This window comes from Marmota marmota, unplaced genomic scaffold, assembly GCF_001458135.2.
Source record: "Marmota marmota marmota unplaced genomic scaffold, marMar, whole genome shotgun sequence".
NCBI lineage: Eukaryota > Metazoa > Chordata > Mammalia > Rodentia > Sciuridae > Marmota > Marmota marmota.
Window position 1 is genome coordinate 19,711,054 of NW_026000241.1, and position 21,546 is coordinate 19,732,599.

Consider the following 21,546-nt stretch of genomic DNA (forward strand, 5'->3'; position numbering starts at 1 on the left):
AAAACAAAACCGAAACTGAATGAAACAAAAACGGAATAAAAAATCGTTGTATCAATTTTCTCTTCCTCAGGGCCAACAAACATCAAACCTTTAGTCAACCATTTTTTCCAGTTTGCCTGAGAAATTTCTAGGGATAGGCAGCTTGAAACAAAAACAAGATAAATCAAAACAATAACACATTGTTTTTTGAATTGGTCACCCATTCTTTCGCTCTTCCTCAGGGGCAAGCAATTTCACTTACCTCCAAGCTTCAGAAGTTCCCCGTACAAGCCGCCAAATGCCGCAGTCTGGCTGGGCACAAATGCCGAAGTCTGGCTGGGCACACAATCACGAGCCACCACACAGCTTGTAGATTCAAACAGCAACTCTTTATTCCCGAACTCACACCAGCCGTCTACAATCACGTTCTGGGGAAATCCACGTTCTCTGCCCAAATCCACCTCCACTGGGCTTCTATCTCCCAAAAAATACTCTGAATCCTGTGAGAACTCAAGGGGAACTCAGGCAGCAGGATACGCCCTATTCCCAGCAGGAATAATCTTAAACCTTAAACCTGGAACCTAAACTGGGAACGCCCTAAACACCCTAATCCGCCTTGGTCCTTGAGCAAGGTCACCTACATTCAATGTCACTGCAACATGGGGTACGCTGGCAAGGAAATTGTCATACCTACTTGGCTAATGGCTCCCAGCAGAGCTGAAGAGGAAGAGGCATGCTGGTCTCCTCCCACATTGGCACCCCGCCCGCCCATCACAGTCATGAAAAAAGCACAGTATTTTTCTGTCAGAAGGAACAAATTGAAGAGTGTTATGAGTCTGTTATAAGCAGGATTTGTCAGTGAAGTGACTGATTGTTCCCATGGGGGCTGAAGAACAGGCCACTGCAAAGTGAGGGTGCTGGGACAGGTGGCCCCCAGCCTGACTTATGCCAGCTCCGTTCACTTGTGTGGGAGAAAGGGTACTGACCCGTGATGGTGGTGGCTGGATCTTAGGAGGAGGCTCCTGAGGACAGTGCTGAAAGATCTGAATGTCACCTCATGCTCCACAGTGAGAAATACAGCGAGTGAGGTTCTGTTCTTTCTTGCTCAGCACCAAAGGCCCCGCTGAGAGCAAGCAGTTATTGAAGGGTCTCACAGGTCTCGCTTCCACACTGGGTGGGATACCTTCTGTGGATCACAAAGTGTCAGGCGGGCTGGCACCTGCTCCTGTTGGTGTGGACACTGGACATTGTCACTCTTTGCCAGACGTGAGGCAGCCCGTTACCTCTCTGGAGAAATCCTCTTTAGAGGAGGAAGAAATGTAGAAGACACAGGAGACAATGCTTAGGCATCCTACTGGGATATTTCACAAAGAAAAATTGAGAGCAGGTGGTTCAGAATGGCTGACAATGTGCACATGAGGATTCAGGGTGTGCTTCATTGTTTGGGGAGAAACACAGCAAGAGCACCCACATCCCCCCTGCCCCGTGACTTATTAATTAGCTGGCAAGTATTTGTGGTACTGTTATATGTGTGGTGCTGAGGAGGCTTCCAAGGAAGTGTCTTCAGGGCAGGCCCATCCCTTAGGGAACATCTAAGGTCGACCAGCTGCCCATGGGAAGAGAGAAACACCCATGACCTGTGTGGAAGCCTGGGGAGAGCAGGTTTGTGAAGGGAAGGCCTAAGGCAAGTGGTCAAGGGAGACCACAGGACCTGCTCGGCGAAGAAGCAATGTTCTCTGGCCCCCACATACCTTTTAATGGATGATCGGAGTCCAGCCTAAAGCCAGTTTGGAGAGTGTTCCAGGCCCATGAGGGTGTGGAGAAGGGCAGGGGGCCTGTCTCCATCAGTTTGGGCTGTTATAACAAAATTCCTTAGACTAGGTCATTTATCAACAATAGTGATTTATTGCTCATAGTTCTGGAAACTGGAAGTGCAAGATCAAGGTGCCAGCTGATTCAGTGTCTAGTGAGGATCCAGTCTCTGCTTCAGTGATGTCACTTTTGCGTGTGTGTGTGTGTGTGGTACTAGGGATTGCTAGATGAGTGATCTACCTCTGAGCTATATCTTCAGCCCCTTTTGAAACTACTTTGAGATAGGGTCTCCCTAAGTTTCCAAGTTTGGCCTTGAACTTGAGAATCTCCTGCGTCAACTTCCCGAGTCATTGGGATTACAGGTGTGTACCACCACGCTAGCTTTACTTTCATACTGTGTCCTCACATGATAGAAGGGGCAGTGCTCCCTTGAGCCTCTTTCATAAGGGCCCTAAATCCCATTCATGAGGTGCACTCATGACTTAGCCATTTCCTACAGGCCCCACCTCTTAACACCTTCATCCTGGAGATTGGATTCCAACTTAGGAATTTTGGAGGGATACCAACATTCAGACTTCAGCAGGGCCTCAGGCTCAAGGCATTTGTTATTTAACTTCTTATCATTCCCATGACTGACTTTTCTTTTCCCTCTCATTATTTCCAGGCAGCAATGTCACAGCTGATTTCCAAACTCAGAGGAAAGTGGAGCCCAATGGACCCTTGGTAAGAATCAGGGTTGAGGTTTGGAGACTGTCATCTCATACCAACGCCATCTCAGCTGTCGAGAGGGAGGGTGTCGTGCCGCTGTAGGAAAGGTGTAGCACCAGATGGGATTGTAGTGTTATCCCTCTGGATTCGTGGGTGATAGCCAGAAACAGTGCTTGGAAACTGAGGCCCTGCGCTGCAGTGGAAGGGAACGCCAGCTAACGTGAATGGCCAAGGGAATTCCCATAAGTGGTCCTGTTGTCTCCTTTTTCAGTGAGGCTCAGGGAACATATGTCACTTGCCCCTGGTGGTACAGCCTCCAAGTGGCTGGGCCAGAGCTAGTGTGTTTTTTGAAAGCTCTGCTGTAGAACTTCTCTACCTTTCAAGTGTTCACCAATTACTTGGGGATCTGATTGAAAAGCAAAGTTCAGCCAGACATGATGGCGCACGCCTGAATCCCAGTGGCTCTGGAGGCTTTGGCAGGAGGATCTCGAGTTCAAAGCCAACCTCAGCAACTTAGCGAGACCCTAAGCAACTCAGTGAGACCCTGTCTCTAAATAAAATATAAAAAAGGGCTGGGAAGGGACTGAGACTGTAGCTCAGTGGCAGAGTACTTGCCTAGCATGTGTGAGGCACTGGGTTCAATCCTTAGCACCACATAAAAATGAACAAATAAAATAAAGGCAAGCTGTCCATCTACAACTACCAAAAAAAAATTTTATTTATATATATATATACGTACACACACACACACACATACATACACATACATACATGCTGGGGATGTGGCTTAGTGGTTGAGTGCCACTGGGTTTAATCCCTGGTGCCGCCAAAAAAAAAAAAAAAAAAGCAAGTTCAGTCTGCTAGGTCTAGGTGGAGCTTGAGAGTCTGCATTTCCAACAACTGTCCTGGCAGCATGGAGGATGTCGTTTGCTGACCACACTTTGAGTTGCAGGACTTGATGGCATGCTATGGGGACTGCTAGGAGGAGGAAATGATGGCAAGGACCAGGCGGGTGTACATATCTGTCAGTGCTTCTCTCTCTGCTCTTCCTTTTTCAACAGTAGTTGTTATTGTTGACTCAGCTCCGTGTACAGGGTCACATCCTGTGCCTGTTCTGCCAAAGGTCAGACTGCCCCACCTGTGTGCAAGCCTTATTTACAAAACAGTGTTTTCTGAGTCTGCTCTCTGCTTAGTGAGTATGCAGGGGCTGCATTCACAGACTTTGGGTGGAGCCATTTCCCAAAATCCAGCGTCCAGCGTCCTTTATTTCTTTGTAGAACAAGGGCTTGGCAGAGTAATGCTTACCAGAAACATGAAGTGTTTGGACCTGCTTTGTAGAATATTTGTACAAGGTGGGGCTGGGGTTGTGGCTCAGCGGTGGAGCGCTCACCCCGCACTTGTGAGTTGCTGGGTTCGATCCTCACCACGTAAAAATAAATTTTAAAAAATAAAGGTATTGTGTCCAACTACAACTAAGAAAAAAAAATTAGAATATTTGTACAAGTCTACCTCATTGTAAAGTCAACCTGAGATCTCAATATCTTTAGGCACACAAAGGATGAATTTGGAGCTATTTTATAAGAATATTTTGCCAGATTCTTTGCCCAACTAAACTTTAATACTGTGGAATTGGGGAATGGTTAACAAAATTGATTTAGGTTAAACTTTTTAGGAATACAGTTGTTTCTCAATGTCCTTTGGGGATATAGTTCATGGGTTCTAGGACTCCCCCTCAGATCTCAAATCTCAGCTACTTATACAACATACTGGACGAAGGCAGTATTTGCATATGACCTACACATACCCTCCTACATTAAGTAATCTTGAGTTTACTAATACCTAATACAATGTAAATGCTATGTAAATAGTTGTTGTACCATATTATTTAGAGAATAAGAAAAAATCCATACGTTCAGCACAGATGGAGTTTTTTTTTTCCCCCTATCATTTTTGATCTGCAGTTAGTATATCCACAGACGCAGGACCCACGGGGTACAGAGGGCTGACTGTACTTTATTATGTAAGATGAGATCTCAGATTGGGTTGACACCTGAGGACTGAGTACAGGCAGTGTTGCTGTTGGCTCTGGGTTAAATGGTACCCATCAACACCCCTTTGCACTGGACCTTGGTGGAGTAGATGGGACATTACAGGGACAATTTGGCCTTTGAAGGCCATTCGCCTGGCCTGAGCTCCATGTCTTTTTCTCTTTTTAGGTCAATTCTGAATTCTATACTGGCTGGTTAGACCATTGGGGTCAGCCTCACTCCACAGTCAAGACAGAAGTACTGGCTTCCTCCCTCTATGAAATACTGGCCCGTGGGGCGAGTGTGAACTTGTATGTATTCAGGGCCCAAGGTGTGGAGGAAGCCCTCCTAGCTGTGGGCTCACAGTGAAATACTATGTGTTCTCTTTTTTTCTTTGTAGGTACATGTTTATAGGTGGAACCAATTTTGCCTATTGGAATGGTAAGAACCATTTAACGTATTTGTTATGCTGTGTTGCTGATACTTGATTTGGGGGAGTATGCCTATCGATAGTTTTTTTTTTGTTGTTTTCTACTAAATTTTCTAACATTTGGATGAACCTATATAACCATTTTTCTTTTAAAAATTTTTAAGGGACATAACTTGCTTATTTAAAAGCCTTATTATTTTAAACCAGTCTAGCCAGGCAGGCTTTAGTTGTAGTCTGTGACTATAGAATATTCGTTCATATATTCTGTGGTCTTTTTTCATTTTTAGCAATTTTTTTAATTGAGATATAATTCACATACTGTAAAAATTCACAGTTTTTAATTTTAATTTTTAAAATTTTTGCAGTATTAAGGATTAAACCTGGAACATTGTATTTTCTAGCCCTTTTCATTTTTTTTCATTTTTTTAATTTTGAGACAAGGTCTCACTAAATTGCCCAAGCTGGCCTCAAACTTGTGATCCTCCTGCCTCAGCCTCCTGAGTAACTGGAATTACAGGTGTGTAGAACTGTGCCAAGCCAAAATTCACAATGTCATATAAGCATTTAGGCTGGGCATAGAGGCATAAGTCCCAGGCTATTTATTTTGGTAGTAAAAATGATGACACATTTCTCTGTGTCATCATTAACTTTTGCAAAGACAAATTGTGCTGTATTTTATATATATATATGTATGTGTGTGTGTGTGTGTGTATACACACACATATTTACATAAATATGTAAACTTCATTCCTCACCTTTCTCTTCATCTGCATTTTTCTCTCTGGATCATTGAAGATGCTTGACCATTGTATTTTGGAGGCTTAGCTTAAGCCTAAATCCCTCAGGATCTGAAATTGAATACTATCAGCACTTAATACAGTTTTTCCTTGGACCTGCTATTTTGCAAGGTGGGATGGGCTGGAAGACATTGCTTATAGCATTGTCAGTTTCATTTCTATTGTTAGAGCTAAGAAATGCTTATAAAATTCAAACACCAGCCAGGCATTATAGCACGTACCTATAATCCCAGCTCCTCAGGAGGCTGAGGTAGGAGGATCACAAGTTCAAGGGCATACTGGACAAATTAGTGAAACCCTGTCTCAAAATAATAAAAGGCTGGGGATGTAGCTTCAACCAAGAATACTTTTCTAATATGTATGAATCCCTGAGTTCAATCCCAGTACTGAAAAAAGAAAAAATCTTCAAAGGTCACTGCTTAAAAGATGATAGTATGCCAAGACTGGTCATTGGTATTTTAAAAAATCTCCATGTGTCTATCTTCTGGTTAGAAACAGTTAAAACTCTGACACCTTCTCTTTCCTCCTGCTGCCATTGATGGAATTCAGCCTGTCCAGGAATAGTGGTTTTTTTGTTTGTTTGTTTGTTTTGTTTTTTTGGTGCAACTTTACAGTTCTTGACAGTTTTTGAAAATGTGCTATTCTTAATGCATTCTTCTTAGCAAAGAAACTTGAACAATATTAAAACTGTCATTAGAACAGAAAAAGCTGCCCCTAATCCTTTCTCCTGCCCCTCCTCTGGTATAAGCAATAGAAGTCTCTTTTCTGCCTCTATTTTCTCATTTAGTTTGCACATCATTCTCATCAAGGCTAGAGATGATGGACACTACTTTACAGATAAGAGAATCTGCATGCAAAAATGGGGTCTACACATTCCTGTTCAGCTGGCAAAGGATGGGGCCTGGATTCAAACTCAGGCTTCATTGAACCAGAGTCGCTGCTCTTTGGATAACTCTCTACAGCCTGTAGCCCTTGAACCAGCTCCAAAGCAGCCCAGTTGGGTTGTCCAGGTGCCTCTGGCCCTGCCCTCTGGCCCTGGCTCTTTGGGGAGTTGAGGGAGGGCCAGTCTGTCCCTAGTAGCTATTTTTCAGACCACTTCCCAGAGGACAGTACAGAGAGAACAACGTCTGGAGGGGCTCACTGCCCATCCTACCTAGGGCAAGTGCAGGAGTTTGTGCAGTGTGTGTCCCTGTGGCCTGTGCCTGTGAGTGTCCATGTCTGTGTGATGGCAGCCTGCAGGACCCAGGTTTCCTATACTTCCATGTGGTGTGGACAGTTGGAGAGTGCCAACCTTTGCCATTTCTCTTGCCTTCCTGCCTCACTCCCATTCACATGGCGGGAGGAGGATTCCATATGCACCGTTTCTCTATGACACTGCCCTGTGCTGCTATGAACTAGAACAAAGTCTTGTCTTCCCATCCATCCTTCACCCTCGGACATGGATCCCTCAGCCCCTAATGGTTATTTTCAGAAGTCACACTTGCTTAACTCAACTTGACCCACTGGTTGAGCATCTCCTTCATGTCTGGCCCTGATGGAGGACTTGAGGGTCAGTAAGGCACAGTTCACCCTTAACATGCATACAATTTAGTGCAGCGTGAGACAGAAATACGAAACCTAGGCAGCACAATCCATGCCACATCAGAGGTAGAAGATGAGCCACGAAGAAGGTGAGCTCCTTGCAGCAAGGGATGTGGTTTTATTTTTCTTCAGGTCTCACGGGAAGGGATGCCTTTGAACATGTGCTTCCCCGGAGGCAGGTAGACCTGTTGGCTGTGAGCTGTCTCTTGTAAGAAATGGCAGGGAATGATAGACGCCTGGGTCAGTGCAGTTGGTTGAGAATGGTCCAGGTCTTTCAAAACAGAGATTCTGTCTAAACAATGAATGAAAAAGTTCTTAGATCCTTAACTTCATTCATCCATCCATCCAGAGGATCCGCTAGGCTCCATCATTTTAGAAACTTTGTCCAAGGAATTTTATTACCTGTTATATTTTGTACCTCATTTATTTAAACATTAGTTGGGACAAAAGAGGAATCCTAACGTAGCTTCACTGTCACACACTTGCATTGCGAAGTGATTTCTGAAGTAGAGGAGAAAGACACTAAGCCTTGCTGATCCACAGAGGGCAGCATCAGCACCCCCTGGAACCTGTTAGAAATGTAGTCACAGGTCCCACTCTGACCTGCTGGATCAGAATCCCCGGGCTAGGGCTTGGAAGGCATGTTTTAAGAGGCTGACCATGTGACTCCCATGCATGGGCAACTTTTCAAAGTGCTTCTTGCTATTGCACATGGCTTCATACCTGTGAACATCCTCTGTGACGAGGTTAGGAACCTCTGATCTAGACCCTGCCCCTTGGACGTTAACTACAAAAACATTGCTTTTCTAGTCCTTTTGAATGCCTAGTACTGCCACAGTGCCTTGGTCTTTGTGATAGGTCAAGTTCCCAAGGAAACAGACTCCTTTACCAGGCAGGAAGTTCACTCTGTGTGCCCTCGGGAGCAACACCCATAAGAGAGATTGTGGCAGATAAATTGGGCTGTGTTGCAATTTCATGAGTGGACTCTGCACATCCCAAAGGGAACTCTGGAGCTGGCATGGCCCTTCAAGGCAAAGGGAGCCGATTTTTATGTCCCCACACTGGTCAGTTGTTGGATATGGGCTCTGAGGGAGGTTGTAACATTGGGTAAGACAGTAGAGGCCAACACTCAGAGGGACACATCTGGCACCTGGGGTAATGAGTGAGTGCCTTTGTCTTCAAGGGGCTTACAAGGGTCATCTCTCTCCACCAGATCTTTTCTCTGCCATATAGTTGGAGGACATGAGAAAGATCAGGGATTGAAGGGTTAACAGATGTGGGTCATGTTATGAGCCCTGCTATTACTATTTGTGAGATGTTAGCAGATTTTTCAGGGAGCATCAGATTCTCTGCTTGTCCAGTGGGGTTGTTATTCTGTTAGGATCACAGCTATGAGGTTCTATAGTTGGGGGTGGGGAGGAGGAAAATGCTTTGTGAACTCTGGTGTTATTAGCAAGTGCCATCTGTAGGAACAATTGGTTCCTCCAAATTTGCGTGTCTCTCTTTTTTTTAAATTAAACCTTTATTTACTTATTTTTATGTGTTGCTGAGGATCGAACCCAGTGCCTCACACATTCTAGGTAAGCCCGCTGCCGCTGAGCCACAACTGCACCCGTACCTCTGTGTCTCTTAACAATTGGTTTTAATGTGTTCTTTATTTCTTCTTCCCATCATCCTGTAACTGTAGCTCCCAAAGAACTTGTCCCCGAGCAGGGCCTTCAGTAGTAACTGGTGGTACATTTTTTTTTTTACTTCTAGGGGCCAACACACCCTATGCACCACAGCCCACCAGCTACGACTATGATGCCCCACTGAGTGAGGCAGGGGACCTCACTGAGAAGTATTTTGTTCTGCGAAAGGTTATCCAAATGGTGAGTGCTCCATATGGCAGGGTGGGGTGGGGTCCCTGGCAGAGCCTGCCTCGAACTCGCAGTGGCTCGGTAGTCACTTTCCTGCCTGGAACCTTCAGGTTTAAAAGGATGGATGCGGGGAGGTGGCAGGTAACTTTGTGGTTGAGTCTTGACCCCACTTGACTTAAGAGTTTATGAACAAGTTACTCTACTGACTGGTATAATGGTATATAATGGTAAACTGGTATAATGACACCTGGCTGTGTTAGAAGGATTTAAAAGAGGGCTGGGGTGGTGGCTCAGCGTAAAGCGCTCACCTAGCAATTGCTGGGTTTGATCCTCAGCACCACATGGGAATGAATGAATCAAATAAGGGTATTGTGTCCCTCTACAACTAAAAAATAAATATTAAAAAAAAATATGTAATCCATCCGGAATAGTCCCTGACAACACACACATGACCAGTAAGTGTTAGCCTGTTAAACTATTTGTTGTAAATGGCTCAAGTATGGAGGGGGGAAAAGAAATCTGTGGACACTGAGGCACATCATAATGGGAGCTGTGCAAAAAAAATGAGTGAAGCTTTATTTTTCTATCTGGGGCAAGTGATTGCTGTTTCCTCCTGGCCTGCTCCTGAGCTGCTGGTATCTGCCTATTTCTAATCTTTTGAGGCACTTAAAGCTCCCAGGTAGGGTTTCCTGTCTCCGTGGTGGGGTTTAAAAAAAAAACCCACAATTTTTCTGCTCAGTCACCTGAGTTTTGAAGTTTAAAAAAAAAAAAGACTTTCTGCCTATAAATTGGTAGGGTTTTTAAAAAATATGATGTAATCTGAATTTTAAGTACGTGTTAACATTTTATATTATGAAATATTGGGGGCATATAGAAAAATAGGATCCAAACTTAAATACTCTTATAATTTGTCTAAATTTCATCTAAATTTTCAAATACACTGTGAAATTTTTGTACGTGTTATTCTTTTATTGTGGGTTTCAATCTCGGCAAGTTGTATCTCCCAAACTTGCTCTCATACCTTTGTTCAGTTTCAGAATTTTCTGTTTCTGTATTTATTTTCCTTTTTGTTTATTGCAGAACTGGGGATCAAACCCAGGGCTTCACTCGGGCGAGGCTAGTCTTTAACCACCGTGCTACCTCCCCAACCCTTTTTATTTTCTTGCAAAACAGGGTCTCTCTAAATTGTGGAGGCTGGCCTCCAACTTGCAGTTCTGCCTCAGCCTCCTGAATTCTGGGATTATAGTCATGTGTCACCATGCCTGGCCCATGTACCGCTTTCTTTTGGGTTGTTTGAGGGTTCCCCACCCACTTCTAGATCTTCTAGTTTGGATGACTTTCACTATATTTTTTATTTTTGTGGTGGTTTTCCACTGAAGTGTGATATGAACGCCTACCAACAAGCACAGCTCTCCTGTAAGCATTTGGGTGAATTCCTAAAAGTGAACACAGCACTGTGACCAGCACAGCTCCTGGGAGCCCCTCTTACACCCCTTTCTAGTCATCAGCACCCAACCAACCTCCCCAGTTAACTACTCTCCTGATTTCTATCACCATAGGTAGATTTTGCTTGTTTGGGCACTATATGCAAATGGGTTTGTACAGTACGCCTCTGATTCTCAAGAAACTTTAACATTCAGTTTTAATTTAAAGCAGTTAAAAATTAGTGTCTTTACTTCCTCCGCATTACATCTTTCTTTGGGTTGCTCTAACTGCCATTACATCCCTGTTGTGTTATTTACTGTGACATATTTTAGTTCTCTGAGTTTCATTTTCATGTATTTTGGTTCTCTTTAAAAAAAATAAAACTTAGAAGCCCTTACTCTGGTGGCTTCTGATAGTATTTGACCTTACCCACATTGTTCATTTATTCATAAGTGATTTAACGAATCTTCATCAAGCATCCTCTGTGTGCCAGATGTGGTCTCAACTGCTTGGTGTATGTAGACCTCCTTGAGAAGGTGAAGCTTAAATAGAGACTTTAAGATGGCGAGAGAGCCATGTGAGTGTCTTAAAGCATCCCTCTTTTGGGGAGGGTAGGTACTGGGGGTTGAACTTAGGGGCACTCGACTACTGAGCCACATCCCCAGCCCTCAGGGGTCTCACTGAGTTGCTTAGCACCTTGCTGTTGCTGAGGCTGGCTTTGAACTTGAGATCCTCCTGCCTTAGCCTCCAGAACTGCTATGATTATAGACATGTACCACCGTGCCCGCAAGCATCCCTTTTACTTCAGAAGTCCGGCAAATAAAATGAACCAGCTTTTGAGCAAGTTTTAAAGAAATGGCCAGTATGTAGTTTGATACCTCTCTTTCCAATCTCGGTCTTGAGAAAAAGTCACCCAGAATTGTGTGAGGAGTGGACTTACAGAATAGCAAGACTTTGGAGGGGAACAGAACCAGATTGGAGTCTTGAAGTGGAGCAGGGTACCCCACTTCCACATCTGAGCGATATGGTCCACACTTCTCAGGGAATGACACATAGGAGCTAGTTTTTATTATTGTTCACTTATTCTGTTTTCAGCTAAAGTTAGAAACTCTCTGGAAATTGTGCCCACTCATCCTCAAAGCCTCTGTGGACAGTTTCCTATATATAGGAGCTGCAGTAATTGTTATTGCTCAAATGTTCCCAAGAAAATCAAGGAGGAATATTACTCAGCCATTCCATTAGTGCTTATCTGGTGTCCAGACCCAGAGGGTTTCCTGTTAGAGCTTGTGACATGAACACTTAGTGTTTTATTCTGGACAAGAGTTAATTTTTATAAAGAGGAAAGGTTTATTTTGGTTCACCATTTTGGTGGTTTGGGTCCATGAGAGAGAGCATCATGGTGGAAGCTCAAGGTAGAGTAAAACTGCTCACCTCTTAGCCTGGAAGTGAGAGGAGGAGGAGGGGGCTGGGGTCCCACAATCGCCTTTGGGGTATGCCCTCAATGATCTAAAGACCTCCTGAAGGGTCCCACCTCTGAAGATTTCATGAGCTCCCAACAGCACCAAGCTGGGAACCATGCCTCTGACACATAGGCCTTTGGGGGACTCTTACCCAAAGGGTAGCATCCAGGCAGGAGTATTTTAAACTTCAGTGTGAACTTGCTGGGACAGAGATTTGTACTGATAATTTGGATCTTTAACAATCTCCCATTCTCTTTTGTCCCTGATCATTTCTGCTTCTCACTGTCTGGTGTAAACCATCACCCTAATACTTGCACAGGTGACATTATCTTCTACTTCACTAAGACGATAAATGCAATTGAATAGGCCATATTAGGAATTACAAGTAATAGGGTGAAATACAAGTAATAGGGTGCCATTGAAATATTATAAGAAAGAAAATGATGTAGGTAGATGTACATTCTAGTGAGGGATTAAAGATGAATGTGTGTTGGGGCTGGGGCTATGGCTCAGTGGTAGAGCACTTGCCTAACGTGTGAGGCACTGGGTTTGATCCTTAGCATAAAAATAAAGACATTGTGTTCATGTACAACTAAAAAATACTTTAAAAAAAATTATTGTGTGTTTAGAGTTAGTAAAGAAGTCATTGCAATTTGCATGTGTCTTAGTTCAGGATGCCGTAACACAGTACCATAGACCAAGTGGTTTGCAAACAACAGAGATGGATTTCTCACGGTTCTGGAGGCTGGAAGTCCTCCAAGATCAGGACATCAGCACAGTCAGGTTCCAGCAGGCACCCTCTTCTGCACTGCACCCTGCTGGCTTCTAGTTGTACCCTCATGTGACAAAAAGAGGCCTGGGGTCTCTTTCATAAGGCACTGATCCCATTCACAGGGGCTCCATCTCTCAAATGCCCTTCCTTGTAATAACACCAATCAAGGTTTTGGATTTCAACACAGGAATTTGGGGAAGATACAAATATTCAATACAAAAAGTTTAAAAGAAGCACAAATATCACTATTTATGACCATCACTGGGGATTGAACCCAGAGGGGCTTTACCAATGAGCCACATCCCAAGCCCTTTTTATTTTTTACTTTAAGACAGAGTCTCACCGAGTTCTGAGGGCCTCACCAAGTTGCTGAGGCCAGCCTTGAACTTGGGATCCTCCTGCCTCAGCCTCCTGAGCTGCTGGGATGACAGGCATGTGCCACTGTGCCTGCCTGAAACATTTTTTGAATTTTTTCACTGTTTGAAACACCTGTACCATTCTTCCCTTATGTGTGTTTGGGCTGGGGTTGTGGCTCAGTGGTAGAGCACTTGTTGTCTTTTCAGATGGCAATAGTTTGTAATCTTTTTATCTAGAGAGAATGGAAATTTTTCACTTGACTACGGTGATTGAAGTTTGTCAGTATTGGTAGTTGGGAAAAGCAGAAAAGCTTCACATTTTATTACTGATAATATCATATAAATTTTTAGAACTGTTATCAAAATTAGGAAATCTCTTTCAAATCCTTTAATGTGTGAGCTGTAATATTCCAAAGAAATTTCCTCAGTATAGGTTCTGGCCCCATACATTTTGAAACTTGTTTTTCTTCCACAACTTACCTACTTCCAGGCTGGGTGCCCTAGGGCATGATTGCATTGCTATATGAGGTCAAGAGAGTCAGCACATCGGATGGTAGGAATAGTCTCTAAGCAATAATTTACCTACTTATGGAAGCAACAATGAACCCTGCAAATAGATCCTACGTACTCAAGTTAAATAAATCCCCACCCCAGCTGCTCTGTAGTTGAATCCCAAAGATGCCTGTAGCACTGTAAAGGCCTCTGATGTAAGAGGACATGTGACAGAGAAATTGGAGCCACAAGAGACAAGAGTCTTAGCTTATTATGGTTAAGTTTTATTTATTTATTTATTTTTTTGCAAATCATACAAAAACATACAACAGTGTGAACGTACCACTAGGACCCCTCCCTTGGGGTATCTCTGGATGCAGAAGATGAGTTGGGTGGCTGTATCAGTAACCTAGAATGAGATGATGGCAGGGGCAGCAGGGAGTGGAGAGAAAGTAATGGATTTGAAAAACAGGAAGTACAATCGGTAGGCCTTGGTGACTGGCTGGATGCAGGCATGAGGAAGAATGAGGAGCTATTGATTTGTCCAGGTTACAACCTTGGCTACATGACAAAGTGGGTATTGGGGTCAGCAGCTAAGAGAGAGGATTGCAGAGGAGGCACAAGCAGGAAGAGGGAGGCAAGCTCAGCTCTGGGCTTGCTCAGCTCAAGGTGCCTCTAAGGACATCCAGATGGAATATCTGTCCCGCAAGCACCAGCACTTAAGAGTGAGATCCTCCAGGGAGACCTCTGCACAGATTCAGGGGTCATTAGTGAAGATGGAAGCTAATGTCCAGGGAGAGACTCAGATGGTGAGTGGAGAGTCAATGCAGAAGGACAGAGGACCACGCTTTAAAAAAAATAAATAAAACCCAACAACAACTCGGGGATCCCAAGTATGTAACCAGTGGGCAGAGTAGGATGAACCCCTGAAGGAGACAGATGTCAGAAGTGAATACAGTGGGGGATGGGGTTGTGGCTCAGTGCGAAGGCACTTGTCCAGCTCATGTGAGGCACTGGGTTCAATTCTCAGCATCACATTAAAAAAAAGGAATTCAGTGGATCACAGCTTAACTGTGTGGTTATCATTTTCCACTTTTCTTCCTTCCTTTCTGCCTCTTCCTTTCTTTCCTTCCTTCCTTGTTTGGAAGAGAGAAATGGCTTACCTCAAAAGTTTTAGTGGGTTTTTTTGTTTTGTTTTTGTTTTGGTACCAGAGATTGAACCCAGTGTGTTTAACCACTGAGTCACATCCCCAGCCCTTTTTGTATTTTATTAGAGGCAGGGTCTTGTTAAGTTGCTCGGGGCCTTGATAAGTTACTGAGGCTGGCTTTGAACTTGTAATCCTCCTGCCTCAGCCCCCTAAGCCCCTGAGGTTTGCGCCACCACACCCAGTGCCTTTCTTGTGGACAATATAGCTATTGAATTGACTGATAAATGGTATTCAAAGTATTTGCTTGCATCAAGGAAAAGAAATTGGATGGCAAATACCTCGAAATTTGCTCCCTCCTTTCATCAAAGACCTTATTAACCCCTTTTAAGGGTGTGTTAGATGGTGGTGGACACTGTCTTTCACAGATGTGCACTCGGAGATGACAATTTCCCAGAAGGCTGCAAGATCCTGTGTTCAGTGCTGAAGGACCCAGGCAGCCCTTGGTGTATGAATCTTTAAGGCATGACAAAGCTCATGACATTTGCGTTTTTCCAAGGTAGTCTCTTTGGTGTGGGTAAAACTCAACCAGACATGGTTAACACTTTGACCTCGGGGATGAACCATGAAACTATAGGGCAGCGCTCTCCTCCTGCTTACCTACTCCTGATGGGACAGTGGTGAGCTTGTTTTGTGTGCTTTTGAATAAATTTAAGACCTGTTTTAAGAGTGTTCTTCCAGTTTTTCATAGGGATCACCATCAATGAGAAGAGTTCAGATGACTTTTTGAGGATGGGCCACTCTGTAAAAATTAATCAAGTGGTAGTTGAGGACCTTGACAGTTGCAGTGGATTCTGGGATTTTCCAAAGGTAGAAACTGGGGCTGGGTGGGAGAGTGGGGACAAGAGAACAGGCACTATGCTTTTCAGTATTTTGGAAGTTTAATGAAATTTGAAACTTGACCTAGGATCAGTCAGCACTGGCTGAACTGTTGTCCTGTGTTTATGACTAGAATGACATTGGGTAGACTCCATGGACAGACACAGGTAGTCTTTTGCTGACCCATGGTGCTGATGGAAACATGATTTATAGCTGATAATTTCAGAAGTCTTTTAAAGCATTGGCTATACTCTCGTGTCATTTGTTCATTCATTTCCCATGACTTGGATCTTCTCATTCATCTTTCAGAATGATTTCTCTCAAACAATGATCTGGCCTCCTGTGACTTGGCCGCCCCCCACCCATTTTCTTTTAGCTTTGTCTTTCTTTTTTTGTTTTGTTTTGTTTCAAATATTTAATTTTAGTTTTAGGCCAACACAGTATCTTTATTTTATATTTATGTGGTGCTGAGGATTGAACCCAGTGCCTGACACATACTAGGCGAGCGCTCTACCACTGAGCCACAACCCCAGACCCTTGTTCCATCTGTATTTTGTGTGTGTGTGTGTGTGTGTGTGTGTGTGTGAGAGAGAGAGAGAGAGAGAGAGAGAGAGAGAGACAGAGAGAGAATATATATGGTTTTTCATATCTATGACCAAAATTTCTGATATAAACAACTTGGAGGAAGAAAGGTTCATTTGGGCTCATGGTTTCAGTCCATGGTTGGCCGACTCCATTGCTCTGGGTCTGAGATGAGAACATTGTGGTGGAGGAAAGCCATTCAGTTCATGGCAGCCAAGAGGCAGAGAAAGAAAGTGCATGCATGGAAGGGGCTAAGGACAAGATAAACCCAGGGCACACCCCCAGAGACCTACTTCCTCCAACTAGGTCCCACCTCACAAAAATCCATTCAAATTATTATTCCATCAAATGGATTAATCCACTATTGAGGTTTAGCCCTCAAGATTCAATCGATTCCCAAGAGTCCACCTTTGAATATTGTTACATTGGGGATGAAGTCCTCAACATGTGAACTTTTGAGGAGCATTGTAGGTCCATGCCATATGCTTTTCTGTTTTCTTTTATTCTTTCTCTACCCCCACCGTGTGTGTGTGTGTGTGTGTGTGTGTGTATGTATGTATGTATGTATGTATGTAATGGGGTCTTACTAGTTTGACCAGGCTGGTCTTGAACTTCTGGTCTTTACAGTCCTCCTTCCTCCTCCCGAGTAGCTGGGACCACAAGCATGCACCACTGGATCAAAAAAGAAAAGAGATCCCCCCTTCCTCCCAAAACAAAACAAAACAAAAAAAAAACCACCTCAATGGAGCAGTGCTGTTTATACCTTCTGGCTTCTGCACATAACTGTTCTCTTCGAGAATGAAGCCATGCCTCAGTGACCTTCTCTAGGGTGTCGATTCTGTCTCTCAGCAGAATCGATCACACGCTGTCTTCTCCTGCTGTCTTGCAGCGTGGAAATCTTTAACCCATGACTTCTTACAGTGTGTGAATATAACTTGTTTACAAGTATTTCTCACAGAGCTGGGAGCTGCTTAAGCATAGAACCAACACAATGTACTTTCTAAGTAAGAGTTTGTTAGACGAATGAAAATGGGACCTTGGTGAAGGAAAAACTGGTCACCACTGAATCTGCTGGATTTTTGTGGGGAAGAGCAGCTTCTTATGGGGAATTTATCCTTCTAAGTAAGTATGGTGTGAAGCAGTATTTATGGTTGGTTTGAAAACTATGATTGAAAACACATTATTAGGAAGAAACAAAGGTTCAGAAGTACAGTGTTTTGGTATGTTTGCCTATTTTCTGAAATGTTAGAATAAAACAGTTTTTGCTAAATAATTAGTATAAATGAAAAGTCACTACAATTAAATTGAAAAGGAAAATTGTAGAAAGTGGGATAGACAGATGGATACTTAATATTTATATTAAAATGAGCTACTGATTAAAATGTCAAGATCCAAATGGATAATTGGGTGCAAAACATAAATATTTCATAATTTGGTTAAAAACTTGGATATGTACCATTTAAGAGTCATATGAAATGTTCTTAGGCTTTTACCTACTTGGTTATTGCTTGGGGCTTTATTTTTATTTATTTTAAAAAATTTTGGTACTATTTAAAAAATTATTTTTTTTAGTTGTTAATGGATCTTTATTTATATGCTGTGCTGAGAATCGAACCCAGTGCCTCACACGTGCCAGGCAAGTGCTCTACCACTGAGCCACAACTCCCACCCACAGGGCTTTATTTATTTATTTTTTATTTTTTTTAATATTTTTTTTTTAAAGAGAGAGTGAGAGACAGAGAGAATTTTTTTTAATACTTATTTTTTAGTTTTCAGCGGACACAACATCTTTGTATGTGGTGCTGAGGATCGAACCCGGGCCGCACGCATGCCAGGCGAGCGCGCTACCGCTTGAGCCACATCCCCAACCAGGCCTTTATTTTTAAAAGTAAAAATTTTAAAGAAAGGCTGGGGTTGTGGCTCAGCGATAGAGCCCTTGCCTAGAACATGGGAGGCCCTGGGTTCAATCCTCAGCACCACATAAAAATAAATAAATAAAATAAAGATATTGTGTCCAACTACAAATAAAAAAAAATTTTTTTTTTAAAGAAAAATGTTAGGGCTGGGGATGTGGCTCAAGCGGTAGCGCACTCGCCTGGCATGGATGCGGCCCGCGTTCGATCCTCAGCACCACATACAAAGATGTTGTATCCGCCGAAAACTAAAAAATAAATATTAAAAAAAAAGAAAAATGTTAGACATGAAGTTGCTTATTGTAACATTATAATACTAAAATTAGAAATAATTCAATTCCAAATATAAAAAGAGGGTCATGTAAATATTGTCAGTATTTAGCCATGCCCAAAATACTTTGGGTAAGTAGCAGTATCAAATTATAAATTTAAGTGATATTTTTATATTCTATATGTGCATAAGGGGAGGGTCTAGAAGAGAAACTGGGAGAGGAAATGTGATTGGAGGTTCAGACATTTTTAAAAAAGTCCCTGGGTTCAATCCCTGGTACTGGGGGGTGGGGGCAGATGATAGGGGAGTGGAGACTGAAAATGGAGGGCAAGAAAACCTTGGATTCCAGTGAGAGTGACAGGGCTTATAGGTTCAGGGAGCAGGGATATACCTCAAAGAACCCTGGATGTGTTTTGTCACCCAGTGTTTACATGTTGTTATATTAGTCCCCAGAGTGGCAGTATTGGAAGGTGGTATGGGAGACAGTTTACTGGGAGGTCCTTGGGTCAAGCAGAGGTGCTGCCCTTGGACACGGATAGGTACTTCTCTCCAGACCCTAGTTTGTTCTTGTGAGAGGGTGGTTATAAAAGTATGAGCCTGGTCCTATTGCCTCTCAAGCTTCCTGTTGCGAAATATGATCTCTTCCTCCTGCCCATGCTTCTGTTATCCACCAGGAGTTCCTCTCCAGGGATTAGCCTGTGCTTATTAAGACTTGACTTGCCAGAACTGTGAGCTGAATAACTTCTTGTGTTTTTGAAGTTAGCATACCTTAGGTATTTTGTTATAGTAACAGAAAACAGATTGATACACAGGGTCCTGGAAATGCAGATAGGTGAAAGGATAGAAACAAAAGGAAGCTAAAAATGGGAAGTTTAATTGCACCCTATGTATTTCCTGGAAGGTTCTCCCTCACCCTACTCAGACACAAAGTGTTTATCAGGGAGCCATCTTTCTACCAGGCAGAAATTCAGAGAACTTTTTTTTTTTTTTAAACTTTTAATGGAGCATGATGCTAACTTCATCTGCCAATTTTTTTATACTGTTAAGTAGGTTGTATCTGTGCCATTTTTATTATAGTGGATGCTATGTAATTGCATATAAAGTTTTTTATATTATGCATATTCAAAAATAGAGTATTTATGTTAAAGATTGCCAAATTGATGGTGAACTTGTCTGATGGTGAATTTGTCAGATAAACACTGTTTTGTGGTGCCAGTGGTTCTAAGCATCAGGTGACAGGGTATCTTCTCTCTAATCAATTGAACTTGATAATGCACCACAATTTATAAAATAACCAGCCATGTCTGCTTTTGAGGACCCCTTTAATAAATCTCTGAGCTGTATCTTCCAAAAAGACTTTTTTTCCTTACAGAAAGAAAAATGTGTAAGAGTGTGTGTATATATATGCATGTGAGGTACACATTGAATGGCTTATCAGGGGAGATATAAAATGTTTTGCCAATAAAACAAATGTTGTATCTCTAGGTACAGAGATGACATATGTTAAACATTTAAATATAAACTTATATTTAATCTCTTGGATATGTTACATAGGTAGTAATTTGCTTAGATTTGAATGCAAGGACACTTACCTAGATTTAGGCCTGATGATGTGTTTGTTGGATCAAGACTGAGAAATATTTGTTTTTAAAATTTGTTAAAAATATTACCACTCTTAAAAATATAGACTATCTTAAAATAAAAAGGGTTGGGTGCAGTGGTACATGCCTCTAATCCCAGAAGATTGGAAGGCTGAGAGGCAGGAGGATCATGAGTTCAAACCCAGCCTCAGCAAAAACGAGGCACAAAGCAACTCAGTGAGACCCGGTCTCTAAATAAAATACAAAAGGGCCAGGGATGTGACTCAGTGGTCGAGTGTTCCTGAGTTCAAGCCCCAGTACCCACAAAAAAAAAAAATTAATAAAAAAAGGATGTAGATTGGTGAGAAGGTGCTCCTGAGTTAAGCCTTCAGTACCAAAAGAAAAAAATACCAAAATATGTTAAAAATAAAAAATAGGGCCGTTCTTTTCAAGTGTACCATTTAAAATGCTCCAAAATGTATTTTTATTGTCCCTTGTGAAAAAAATTTTTAATTTGCTTTCATAGGATTTATTACATTTACATCCCAGAGAAATTGTGCCAAAGAAAGTTAAATGAAATCAAAATGTGTTGTAAAAGGGAATGTATACAACATGAACACATTGATCAAAAAAACACTTTTGAAAGAGTTCATTTAATTAAATTTGAATTTAAACATTTTTTAAAGGAAAAATGTTTCCTTTAAACATTAAAACATTAAAAATGTTTCCTTTAAACATTAAAACATTAAAAATGTTTCCTCTTAAAGCAAAGACCCTCCCCATATTACATCTGACTCTCAAGTTAAATTGCTCTAAAACAAACCTTGCTCTGTCACAGAGCAGGACTGTTACAGGTAGAATGATTTAAGCAGGTGCTGATACATTTTGTTTGCTTTACCATTGAACATTAATAATGGACGACCAATGATGGCCAGCTGTTTGAGCACAACCGTAAACCCGACCTACAATAGGAAAGGGAAAGACAAGATGAAATAGAGAGAAATGACCCTAGAGGCAACAGAGAATCAAGGGACAAGAGAGATCTTAAGTAAAAGCTCTCATATCTGAAGGATATATCCTTGTCTCTTTCCAAGAAAGTTGAGAATATATTGTATACATAAAATAAGAATAGAATGCTCTGAAAAAGTAGCCACTAGAGAACGAGGAGTTCATGCAAATTAAAAATAACTTCATGGCTGGGGTTGTGACTCAGTGATAGAGCACTTGCCTAGCATGTGTGAGGTGCTGGGTTCAATCCTCAGCACCACATAAAAGTAAAGTCATTGTGTCCATCTACAACTAAAAAATATTTTAAAAAGAGAATTTCAGCCTGGCATATCGGTGCATACCTGTAATCCAATCGGCTTGGGAGGCTGAGACAGGAGAATCTTGAGTTTGAAGCCAGCCTCAGCAACTTTGAGGCACAGTTTAGTGAGACCCTGTCTCTAAAAAAAAAAAAAAAAAAAAAAAAAAAAAAA

The 21,546-nt window shown here is 42.3% G+C and overlaps 1 protein-coding gene across 3 annotated transcripts in view; it reads left to right on the forward strand.

The window, feature by feature from the left end:
- Glb1 (galactosidase beta 1) overlaps nt 1–21,546 on the forward strand; it is a 135,631-nt gene that overhangs the window by 43,254 nt on the left and 70,831 nt on the right. For all 3 annotated transcript variants that reach the window (XR_007344348.1, XM_048795189.1, XM_048795190.1), the window contains exons 7-10: nt 2,456–2,514; nt 4,716–4,837; nt 4,927–4,967; nt 9,093–9,205. Coding sequence is in view for 2 of the 3 variants with exons in the window: in XM_048795189.1 (XP_048651146.1) it covers nt 2,456–2,514; nt 4,716–4,837; nt 4,927–4,967; nt 9,093–9,205 (335 nt within the window). In the remaining variant the exon portion in view is untranslated. The remainder of the gene's footprint in view (nt 1–2,455; nt 2,515–4,715; nt 4,838–4,926; nt 4,968–9,092; nt 9,206–21,546) is intronic.